This window comes from Oryzias melastigma, linkage group LG16 (assembly GCF_002922805.2).
Source record: "Oryzias melastigma strain HK-1 linkage group LG16, ASM292280v2, whole genome shotgun sequence".
In the NCBI taxonomy this organism is placed as follows: Eukaryota; Metazoa; Chordata; class Actinopteri; order Beloniformes; family Adrianichthyidae; genus Oryzias; species Oryzias melastigma.
The window spans coordinates 16,839,177-16,851,887 of record NC_050527.1 but is presented as its reverse complement, the minus strand read 5'-3'; the positions used below and the strand labels follow the sequence as shown (position 1 = coordinate 16,851,887).

The window sequence follows — 12,711 nt, the reverse complement described above, 5'->3', positions numbered from 1 at the left end:
CAGCCTTTATCGGGACATGAGCTTTAGCTAACATTGGATCTTCTGGGTTAAAAGGGTCATAGCATGGCAGTCAAGACTGAGCTCACTGAATTGAACAGCTCAGCTTTTTGGCTGACTTGCTCATCTAAAGTTAAGAAAAGAAAATGTTTTTAAGATCTCATCAGAGCCTCGGGTTTCATAGTGAATCACTGGTGGAAGAATGATTACTGCCTCAAAAGATAACAAAAATGAATTGGATGGATGGATGGATTTAGGAGGATGTGTATCTTGGAATGTTGAAGACAGTCATCAGATTTAGCTGCAGGGTCAACATTTAACAAAGAGAGTGAATTCTCTTGTCATTCTTCAGATATTCATGTTTAGATGTAAACACAAATACAAACTTCATACACCCACACAGCCATCTGGTTGTAACATGGCAGTGTTAGTTGCTGCCAAGCTAGTGTTGCCATGGTGACAAGTCTGTTTCCAAGTATACACAAAAAATACTTTTTTTTTTTTATTGTAATTGTCATTTTCTGATTTGTCGTGTATTAATGTCCCTGCATTTGGGTTAGTGTGTCTGTGTGTGTGCGCATTTGTGCCTGTGTGCTTGTGTAGGTGTGTGCATGTGTTTTTCTCTCCATATGGGGCCATTCATGTATATGTGTGAGTGTTTTGTGTGTGTGTTTTTAAAGGGTGACCAAACACTAAATGAACTTTTTTTGGCTGTTGACCTGTATAAACAAGGCTTTAAAAGTGCTGTTGATCATTGATGCATTTCTGCCAATGTAATATAAACTTGTTTAATTCCTGAAATGATCATAAAAAAACGTCCGTGTGCTGCCCCCTGCAGGCTGAAATGAAGTATTACAATAACATGTTGTGATTGGTCAACTGGTGTAAGTCTCACACCATTTGAATGAATGAATGAATGAATGAATGAAATGGTTTATTTCAAGCAATCAGGTCATAATACATTACATATCACTTAATAAATCACAAGTTGATCGCTTGAAAGGGAGTGGAAGGAAGCGAACTTATATAATCCCACCCCGACTCGACCATTTTCTCTAAGTGAATTATCAATATCCGGTTCAGGACTTAATATCAAATATTAATAGATTCAGGCTATTAAGGATCATTAATATGATTAATGTAATCAAGTTTCAAAGCATCCATGACAAATCATTTATATTAATCAGTAGCAATAATCTATTATTCTCATTGAAAAAAAGACACTTTGTACAGATTGCATTCAAAGAATTATGATAAGACAAAAAGGAATAGGGGCTGCACGGTGGTGCAGTGGTTAGCGCTCTTGTCTCACAGTGAGAAGGCCCCAGTTCGAATCCCGGCTGGGGGATTTGGGATCTTTCTGTGTGGAGTTTGCATGTTCTCCCCGTGCATGCGTGGGTTTTCACCGGGGACTCCGGCTTCCTCCCACCGTCCAAAAACATGCTTCATAGGTTCATTGGTGACTCTAAATTGCCCCTAGGTGTGAATGTGTGTGTGATTGAGGCCCTGAGACAGACTGGCAACTCAATGAGCCTCTTTTTCTTTCAGAATCTACTGGAATTATCGTGTTAATGGTTGAAAAGTTCCAGTATAGATTTTGTGATTTTTTCCGGTCCTTGCTCTCAAGAACTGGACCTTTCCAAAACTCCATCAGTGGGTGAGCCTGGTCGGGCCTTGTTTATATCACTCCTCCGGGGGTGGGCGGCCCATACCTCGCTCCCCCCTTGGACCTTTCCTGGTGGGGCGGGTGTCCCTTTGGGGGCCCTGGGGTGGGCCGGGGGAATGCTCAATACAGCTGGGTGGTGGTGAGCTACTCATCTGGGGTTGGGAGGCTCTCCGGAGTGGGGCCTCCCACTGGCCCTCCTGATATGGTCGGGGGGCTGCTCTTCTGGCTGGGCTGGGGCCTACACTCTCTGTGCTCCTGTGCCTTCCCGCTCTCTGGGGTGGGGGGTCTCTGTGGTGGTCCTGCGTGCCCTGGTCTGGGTGCTTGGCCGGATTGCTCAGCAGGAGGATTCCCTCCCCGGCCCCGGTGGTGGGTGTAGGGGGTCCTGGCTGCTGCTGCTGCTTTGGCGGGGGGTCTTGGTGTGGGGATGGTCAGGCACTCTCCCTCTTCATCCTCCATCTCAGCTAAACATAAACACTCACCTGAGCACAGGTGTCAGCTCACCTTTGCACTAATAGTATGCGTGACAGACTGAAAGGCTTTACATGTGTGGGTTTGTATGTAGAAGTGTGTGCCTGAACTGCAGTTGTATTGTGTACATTTAGACTAGTTTATATGTGAAGACTATTTTAGCCAACAGGTATGTTTGTAATTATTGAGGGTGTGTAGACAGGCCTCGCCCATTCCAGGCTGCTATTTATAGTGTACCTGGTTGTTTTATAATGTTATTAACCTCTGTTACCATCTTCTACTTTCTCTAATCTCCCTCTTTTATCTTTCTTTTGTGCCCTTAAAAAAATATGCAAACATAATCAATACAATCAAAGTTTAGCATAAAGTACAAAAGCGGTTTATGGAAATATACACTGATGCATGTTAGCAGATCAATAATCCTGTTGTGACAGTAAAGTCTGCCTAAGAAGAGGCTCTCACCGCTTATCTGTTTGCCCAGCTGTTGGACAGGACAAGTTAAAAGAAAAAAAAAAGATTTTGTGTATTAGCGTCACCGGTGATGCCTCAGGTGTTAATGGGTTCACTTTCCCCCTTTCTCTGGCCTCTAGACCAGCAAAAGCATGTGAAAGGTCTATATCAGCTTCTACTATTGTTTTAATAGTGCAGGTCATTTTGTAGCCTTAATGCACGGGTGTCAAACTCAAGCACACAAGAGGCCAAAATCCAAAACACACCTTAGGTCGCGGACCGAACAGGATAAAAATTTATTGAACACTCTAAAACTACATTTTTAAAACTTTAAGAATGTAACTTTTTAACATTTTTATGAACTAGATATATATTATTACCAGCAATAATGCTGGTGTTGAAACTGTAAACTGAATTTGGCCGCTGAAGATGCTGAAATTGATAACGTAACAATACCGAAGCTGACTGCTAAAAACGCTGAAGCTGATAGCCAGCTAAAATATTAGCTAAATACAAAATTAACCAAAACAGCAAGCATGTTTAGTTTATTGTTTATTTTATTTTAGATAAACTCTAAAATAAACTAAAAAATCTTAGTAAATGCCAAAATAGCCCAAAAAGCTTGCAGAATGACAATTTTTAAACATTTAAAACCATAACTTTTTAACATGTTTTTGAATAATAAAAAAGCAGGAATATTATTCCAGAATAAATCAACGTGAACCTTAAATAACTTTCAATATTTTACCCTCTATAAAAATATTCATTCATTCATTCATCTTCTTGGCCGCTTTTTCCCTTTCGGGGTTGCGGGGGTGCCGGAGCCTATCCCGGCTACTGATGGGCGAAGGCGGGGTACACCCTGGACAGGTCTCCAGTCTGTCGCAGGGCCTCAATCACACACACATTCACTCTCACATTCACACCTAGGGGCAATTTAGAGTCACCAATTAACCTATGAAGCATGTTTTTGGACGGTGGGAGGAAGCCGGAGTCCCCGGTGAAAACCCACGCATGCACGGGGAGAACATGCAAACTCCACACAGAAAGGTCCCAGCCGGGATTCGAACCGGGGCCTTCTCGCTGTGAGGCAAGAGCGCTAACCACTGCGCCACCATGCAGCCCAACCCATAAAAATATATTTTGTCAAAATTATACAAGTTAGAAATAAGTGCAATATAACATCAGGCCATAAATAATTAAAAATAAATGATCTGGAGGGCTGGATATAATTACCCAGATGGCCGGATCTGGCCCTTGGGCCTTGACTTTGACATATGTGTCTTATGGGAACCCAAAGGTTGGGCCACCAAGAGAGGCTATATGACAATCCGACATGGAAGCCATTCTTGAAACCAAACGAAACCCTGACCCTCAGACTGAAGTCCTGCCTAACAGCAGAAATACAGGTCACTAAGTTTCTTAACAAAGGTGGTGTGAATTTGCCAGAAGTTCTATGTAAAGTTATATGCTGGTTTTTGATGGATGGTCGAAATTATCTATTATATTTGAGATAAAATTAATTTAATTCAGCGGTGGGCTGGGTGGAGGCCCTGGGGAAGACCCAGGACACGCTGGAGAGACTACGTTTCTCAGCTGGCCTGGGAGTGCCTCGGGGTCCCCCCAGAGGAGCTGGAGGAAGTGGCCGGGGAGAGGGAAGTCTGAGCATCTTTGCTTTGTAGCCCCCCCGACCCGAAGATGGATGGGTGGATAATTCAGAGGTGTTTTAAGCTGCTTTGTTTTTCATGTCTTTTTTTCAGAACATGGATAAGAGTCAGCTCCCATCTGTGACCCTGATCGTGGGTTGTGGAGTATCCTCCCTCACACTGCTGTTGCTCATCATCATTTATGTGTCTGTCTGGAGGTAAGACCATGACACAACCCAACACTTGACTGCTTTGTACTGATGATGATCTTGTGCTAAGCCTTCAGAGTTCTGTTGACCTTCCTGCAGGTATATTCGGTCCGAGCGCTCTGTGATCCTCATTAACTTCTGCCTCTCCATCATCTCCTCCAATGCCTTGATTCTGATTGGACAGACTCAGACAAGGAATAAGGTCAGAATCTCATCTCATAGAACCCAAGCGATGTCACTGGCATGTTTTAGTGATACTTTCTCCTGCTTTTCCAGGTCTTGTGCACCCTGATCGCTGCATTTCTTCATTTCTTCTTCCTGTCTTCATTCTGCTGGGTCCTGACAGAGGCATGGCAGTCATACATGGCTGTAACGGGCCGCCTCAGAAACCGTATCATACGCAAGCGTTTCCTATGTCTTGGCTGGGGTGGGCTTCCTTACTGCTGTCCTTCTCTCGCTGCATTGTATGATGGTGTGTTTGCATTCATGTGTTTGTCTCTTTCCAGGTCTTCCTGCTCTTGTAGTAGCAATTTCAGTGGGTTTCACCAAAGCCAAAGGATATGGAACACCGAGCTAGTAAGCCTGTTGTCTGAAGCCTCTAACTGAGTACCCCTTTTCTTTAAGTATGACGCTAGCTTCACACTGGACACGGCTAGAGCTTTTTTTTGTTTTTGCCATCATGGGTAAGTTAATAACCTAAAAATATGACCCCATGTTTCTGTTAAGAAGAACTAAGTAGTTTGTAGATCTACACTTCTTTAATTTATCTGTTGTTGAGAAGTGTGTGTTGCGATTGTATGTTTATTTTTATCTTTACAGTCTGTTTAGACACAAAAACATGATCACATTTGTCAATCGCGGTGTTTTATTGTGAAACATTGGTTATATTTTTAAAATAAACCGGATTTTCTTATATATTTTTATGTAACTTCTTGTCAGAGTTCGGATCGCTCGCGGCTAGCGCACAAATTAGACCAGACGCCAAAACTATCCACTGCGCGGCGTGAGCTGTCTATGGAGGACTGCGGCGCTCCACGTCCAGTGTGAACCAGGCGTTACTGCTGGAAAATTAAACTTTAGTTAAAAGATTACAGCATTATTAACATTTCTCTTTTTCTCTTTCATCTATCTTTTCTATCGTTCCTTTTATCCATACACTTCACGTTTCTCCTCTTCTCCCATCATCTCTCTTTCAATGTCATTTGTTCTGATTCTTTCTCCACCTCTGTCTTTCCTGTCTTCTCTCCCAGCTGTTGGCTGTCTTTGGAAGGAGGTCTTCTCTATGCATTTGTTGGACCTGCTGCAGCTGTAGTCTTGGTATTTCTCTTCCCCTCCAGTCTGTGTTCGTACACTGTCAGAGCTTATGTTTCGAAGCTGGATTTAGCTTCCATCATGCAACAGTCAATTTAAGATGTTACTTTAGAAAATAATATTAGAAAATAATAATGGTTAGGAAAGAAAAAACTCATCTGGTCTAAAAACTGAAAACTAAAACTCCGGTTTAACAAGAGACTGCATGTTTCATCATTTCCTTCACTAATGAAATGATCATTAGGAGGTCAAATGTCCTACAGGGTCAACAGGGAACCACTATAACAGGAATATTTCCAATCAGTTTGAATCCTCCATTCTCCAGTTAAAAATGTTTTAGTTAACAAACTTAGATTCTTATTCTTTATCTGTTTATCATTTTTATAGTGCATTCATATTGAACGCGGCAGGCGCGGCAGAAGCTTCAAGTTTTAATGTTAAGTCAATGTAAAGACACGTTTTGTGCGGCAAAGCATGGTGAGCGCGTCAACCAATCAGGGACTCAGCTTTGGGCACGTGACTAGATCAAAGGGTAGAAACAGAGATTCAATATGGCTGCTCAAAGTGTCTTGAACCTCCATCCATTTTCCTAACCCGCTGGGCTATGAAGTGATTTTGTGCCATCATATTGTAAGCAAAAGTTACAGATTTGAGATCAATATTTTCTAAATTGCAAATAAAATGTAAAGTGTTAAGAAAAATGACATTTCTTCTGCTTATAAATGAAGCTCGCTCTGGTAAGCCAGCATTGTTTTCCTTAATGCTGCTGTTAGGCTCATCCAGAAACACAGTTTCTCCTCCGTAGAATAAACTGTAAAGTTTATCTTCTGACATTACACTAGATAGGCGGGTGTGATTAAGATCTGTTAAAAAAAAAAAAAGTTTCAAAACCTATAATATTATCGACTGCACAACAGTTTTTTTTAGGGTTAGCTTTACAGCAAGGAAAATATTGCTGTTTTACCAGAGTAAACTAAATTTATAAGCAGAAGAAATGTAATTTTTAACTTTTAATGTTAATTTTCACTGTGATTTATTTCTAAGAACTAATGTTTACTTCTGTCCAAAATAAAAATAAAAAATATTCATGAAATAATGTAACATTCTCTTAATTTTTGAATGTTTTATTCATAAAAAACTATAGATAATTTATACACATAATTATAATGTAATGTAACAACAGAGACAAAGCTGAGACGTTTTTTCTTTCTGCTGAAGACATTTTAAACACGCTGGTCGCTACACTGACATGAATAAATCCAGAACCCTGATTAAGTTTGTGCCATCAGCAGGCTGCTTGGGGTGGCACAAACGTAACGCTGAGAGAAAATGTTGACCGCAAAATCAAAGATAGGGTGAAAGCAAGATGAGGCACTACACATCTAAAAACGTTTGTGCTCCAATTGCAAAAATATTTTTTTAACGAAAATGTATTTTCATAGGCAAATTATGAAGCTTCATTATCAACATTTTACATTTTGTTTGCAATTTAGGAAATGTTAATCTCAAATCTGTAACTTTTGCTTGTAATAGGGTGGCACAAAAATCCCTTCATACAGAGACCGTGGAATTGCCAGAGACATTCCAGACTACTGTTGGGCAAAGGCGGGACACACTCTGGACAGGTCGCCAGCCTGTCACAGTGGGTTCATGATGTTTGCCTTTTTTTCATCAAGACAGAAATTAAAAGATTTTCCGCAATAATATGGGACAAAAATTCTTCAAACTGGGCAAAAGAGAGACGGCCAAAACATAAAGAACCAAGCAACTCGCTCAACATCATTCATGTTTTCCCCTGATGTGGTCAACAAATAAAGTTCGTTGGTGGTTGGTCCGCTGCAGGCACGTTGACCAGGAAATTTGACAGCCGCCAAAAGAGAGATGGCAGACACCAAAACGACGTGCCTGCTGCGTACGGTGTGAATGCACCATTAGGATTTTTTGTTGTCCTTCTTTTCTTCTTTTTTTTTAGTTTTGCACTTTTTCATGACAGTTTTGGTTCTTGACTTTACCAGTTTCTTTCTTCCCCTCACTTTTCCTTCAGCCTCCCTGTTTTTGTCTCCAGGACCCCCATCATGCTTTGCTCCCTCATGTTTCCCAGCTTTCCTTATCTGCACATTTAGCTGAGTCTCCAGTTTTCCTCTCCCACTTTCTTTCTGCACTTGTCTCTGTTTTTTTGCTCCCTCTTTGGCTGTGTCCTGCTCTGTCCCTGCTGTTTTTTATTTATCTCTGTGGGATCATTTTCTATCTTTCAGTTATGAACTTCTTTTCTCACACCTTTTCTTTCTTTAGTCTTTTAATATCTCTGTTTCTGCTGGCACTTTCTTTTTTTGTTTAGCTGTATCTTTTCCAGAGAGTTTTTCTTGTTTTATTCATGTCTATGTTTGTGACGTTTTTCCTTGCTGTGTTTTAACAGAATTTCTCCTCATATTTGTATCCCAGTTTAGCATTTTCCCTCCATTGTCTTCTGTACTATATTTTTCTTTAAATCTTCTAACCCTTTGTTATTTTTGTTCATGAAACAAATGATAGATAGAAATAATAGTATCAAACAGTATAATGTTTTAAATAGTAATAGAGCCTTTTCACGGTGACGTCAGCCAAAATGGCGACAGGGCTGATAATGCAAATAGTGACTTCTGGTTTACAGCTTTACAACAGCAAAGCTGACAGCTGATCGCTGTTTAACACAATATTACATTTATAATAAAAGATAACCTTACCGATTTCAACAGAAAAATGTAAAATATTTATATTATGAGCGTCCTGCTAAAATCTATTTTCATTTTCCTGTCTTAGATCGTTCACAAGTCTAAATACAAATTTGAATAATCCTCCAATATTTGAGGTTCTATTGAAAATATTGACCTTTCATTGAGCAGATATTATTCTAACTGGTTCTATTTTGCTTGATGTTATTCACACGTGTTTTTAGTGCGATCAGCACAAAAACTTTTAATAAAAGCAGCCAACATGCAGATTTCTGCATGTTGGCTGCGCGTGTTTTAACTGCACCCAAAGATAAAAGTAGTTATAATGAGAGGTATTTGTTGGTTTTCAGGGTATTTTAAGGGTAATTGTAAAAATAAGAATGTTTAACAAGTGGCACAGCGAATATTTTAAGTGCCAAATATTTTTAGCCTTCAAAATAAGAGCGGCAAAGACAAAAGTTCAACTCTGGCCGTATGCATTTAGAAAATTACATTTCCTTATATGTATTTTTGACGGTTCGCAGGAATCAGACACAGTTATGATCAACAGCAAAGAGGAGCTACATTAGAAAATAACACAACAGTTATTAGTTTTTCTTTATTGTCAGACACATTGAAATTGTCTGACTTTATCTCTGTTTTTAGTGATTCTGTGAACACAGAAATGTGATCAACTTTAACTGGAAAGAAAAGATCTTCTGCAGATCTACGTCTCATCCCTGTTGTAGAAAGCTAATGTTAGCGTTAGCATCAATTAGAAGAAGAAAATCTGAATGACCTTCATAATCAAACCAGCAGCATTCAATGAAGTTCCTGTAACCTTCATCTAACAAGAAATAATCTACGACTGTTTAATATCATCCAGAGGATTTTGGGGAAGCAGCTGTGGAGCATTCTGCAGGAGGAATACTGACATTTGTTCTAAACAAATACAACCAGGGAGAATATTTACAAAAATAATATTTTACACATTTCTTTTGCAATTGGTTAGGTTAGCTTTTATTATATCAAATTGTGTTAAACAGCGTTCAACTGTCAGCTTTACCGTTCTAAACCCGAACACCGGGAGTCACTGCACACTCGCCGTTTTGAGTGACGTCACAGGAAAAGAGTCAGAACAAATTGGTCTGCCTAAAACTTATTTTTGTTTTTTGGTGAAATGAGATGAATTCACAACGATAATAATAACATCTAAATTGTTATTAGATCAAGTAAAACAGCTCACGTTTACAAGAGCTTGTTGTAACAAATAGAAGTTAAATGTGAATTATCTGGAGAATGTAGAGTTTTGAGAGAATGTCCAGAAAACAAAAGGCTGAGCAGCAGTTTAAATGACAATAAAAGCAGCACTGTGAATGGACGGCTTGATTTGCTGATCATTAATTAAATGTTTTCACAATAAAAATCAAATACGATGGTTTGGAAAACGCTATTACTCTGGCTGTGTGATGCTGAACGGCTGTTGGCAGCCACGACGGCGTCCCAGCTCCTGCAGGTTTTTAATGATTTTAATTGTAAGATTGTCAAAATCGCTACAACACTGTTTTGAATTCTCCACTCTTTGTAATCTGTGCATGATTTCCTCACTAGGAACATTGTTTTAAGAAAATAATAGATAAATAATTTAACAAATCATCCTTTCGCATCTTTTGTTCAAATGTTTCTTCCCACCAACATTCAACATGAAGCTCATCAGTTTTTACAGTTTATAACCAACGATGTGTCTGCCTGAGAGCATGACGCGGTTCATCCACTCACATGCGGCGGCGGTCACCCTCACCCCATCACTACCATTGGCCATCCTGCATGATCAAAGTGAAGCAAGTGACTTTATGCTCTTTAATCCTGTGACTTTTCTCTTTGCCAGGTTAACATGGTTATTGGGATTCTCGTTTTTAACAAACTGGTGTCCAAAGACGGCATAACTGATATGAAACTAAAGGAGAGGGCGGGGTATGCCTTATACCACACATTCATTCTTCACAGTGACCCATAACCAGCATGAGTCATTAAGAGAGTTTAAAGTTCCCCTTAGTTATCCTCCACATTTTGGCAAAAATTATTTTAATTTTACCTGAACTTTTAGATCTCACATCACAATCATTTACATTTGGATTCAGATGATGTCACTTCCTGACTCATCCAGATGATCACTGAACCAACTGTACGATCCTCAGCTTTAGGGCCGTATTGGAAAAAAAGGTAAAATTTCATTTAATTGAGAATTTATAAGGATGTAACGATTCTTTGTGAATTTGTAAAAAAAAAAAAGCGATTCAAAATCGTCAACATGTTCATTGAAGCAGAAAATTAAGAAATATGTTTGTCTCGGCCTGTGCCTAAATTTAAAAATGCAGAGCTGATGACATTTTTCCATGCAGGCTCTCTATGAGTGTGCACATGCCCATGAGTGTGTGTGTGGTGGACTGGCTGCGTGCTCTTCTTCTGCCTCCCTCCTGGGAAATTCCTGCAGCTCCTTCGGACTTAAAAGTTTGACATAAGTCAGTCCCTCCAGGATTTACTGCATCTTTGATCGATCTACCATAAAAACAATCATGGGTGCAGCGTCATGACTTCTGACCTTCTGAATCCTTCCCGGGAGACATGCTCTTTTTTATTAACTCTCTGTAGCTCTCTGTCTTTTTTTCCCTCCAAGCTGCACGTGAACGGTCATTTGCGCTGAGTGCGAGCACGGGCGAGTGGTTGCGCATCAGCTGGGGCGGGGGGGGGCTCAGCGTAACATGAACCGAGTATGAAGGATTTGTGATCATTTCAGTATTCTGTATAATTGTTTATTTGTATTGAATCCTTCCTGTTAGAAGGACAACAGACAGTTTGATATAAAGGGCAAAAAGAAAACATACCTTACCTTATAATAACTTTAATTCATTTTGTTGAGAAAAAAAAAATGGGAAAAAAAATCAAAATTGTGAATTTAAAACTGTGAATCAAATCAAATCGTAGCTTGACTGAATCGTTACATCCATTATATTTTAAATTTTGGTGCTGAAGTAAAAGTCTGGATTGAGTGAATGGAGGGATCGGCGAACATAAAAGTGATCTTGGGACGACTCGCTGGTTATCGGTCCTGCCCAAACTGAGCAAGACAATGAGTGATGTCATTTTCTTTTTCTTTTACGCTTCATATTCTGTGCTCCAGCTACTGTTTGTTTGCAGATTGTTGGATTTCTGGTTTTGTGCAGATCCATCTGTCCTTTTTTTGTTGTTTTCCTTAAAAAATCCTGTCTGGATGTTTGTTGTAAAGGGAAGCAGGGCCCAAAAAACAGGATGAAAAGCAAGAGAAGCATTAATAAGAACTCTGACTTTATTTTCTAGGTATGCACTTTTCTAACATGCACAGTGAAATTTTAGATCTTAAATGACCTGTTTTGGAGTTCTCAGAACCTTTACTTCGATTCACAAGTTGGTATTGTTATTAAATCTCCAGTTTAAGATATTTACCCCTTTAACACGGGGGTGTCAAACTCAATCGGACAAGGGACCAAAATCCAAAACACACCTTAGGTCACGGGCCAAACGTGCAGGATAAACATTTATCGAACACGTTCTTAAAACTTTAAAAATGTAACTTGTTATGTTACTAGATTACGGGCCAACCGTGACTTTTTAACATAATTATGAACTAGATATATATCATTACCCGTAATAATGCTAGTGTGAATGTTGTAAGCTGAATTTGGCTGCTGATGATGCTGAAATTGATAGCTGAAAACGCTGAAGCTGATAGTCAGCTAAAATATTGGCTAAATGCCAAAACAGCCTAAAAAAGAAAAACGTAGGTTACCCAAGACTGCCAGCATGTTGCTGGAAAAATAACGAAACTTCAAAATATCATTAAAAACAAAACATAACAAAAAACCTAAATTAGCAAAACAGCTAAAACAAAACAGCTTGTGTAAATATTAGCCTTACTCCAAACAGCCTAAAAGAAATGTACAAGAAAAGCCTAAATTAGCCAAAACAGCTAGCATGTAGCTGAAATATTAGCTAAACTCCAAAATAGCCAAAAAAAACCTTCATAAATGAAAATTAGTCCAAAAAGCTAGCAGAATGACAATTTTTAAACATTTAAAACTAACTTTTTAACATGTGCTTGAATAATAAAAAGGCAAGAATATTATTCCAGAATAAATCAACTTAAACCTTAAATAACTTTCAATATTTTACTCTTCACAAAAATGTATTTATCGAACAAGATAACATCGGGTCATTAATAACAAAAAAAAAAAAAA

At 39.2% G+C, this 12,711-nt stretch overlaps 1 protein-coding gene across 1 annotated transcript in view; it reads left to right on the top strand.

Moving 5' to 3' along the window:
• Positions 1 to 12,711, top strand: part of adgrb1a (adhesion G protein-coupled receptor B1a) — a 112,329-nt gene that overhangs the window by 61,108 nt on the left and 38,510 nt on the right. Inside the window, exons 18-23 of the mRNA XM_024268040.1 lie at positions 4,342 to 4,445; positions 4,536 to 4,638; positions 4,713 to 4,863; positions 4,943 to 5,012; positions 5,687 to 5,753; positions 10,326 to 10,411. Of these exons, the coding sequence (XP_024123808.1) occupies positions 4,342 to 4,445; positions 4,536 to 4,638; positions 4,713 to 4,863; positions 4,943 to 5,012; positions 5,687 to 5,753; positions 10,326 to 10,411 (581 nt within the window). The remainder of the gene's footprint in view (positions 1 to 4,341; positions 4,446 to 4,535; positions 4,639 to 4,712; positions 4,864 to 4,942; positions 5,013 to 5,686; positions 5,754 to 10,325; positions 10,412 to 12,711) is intronic.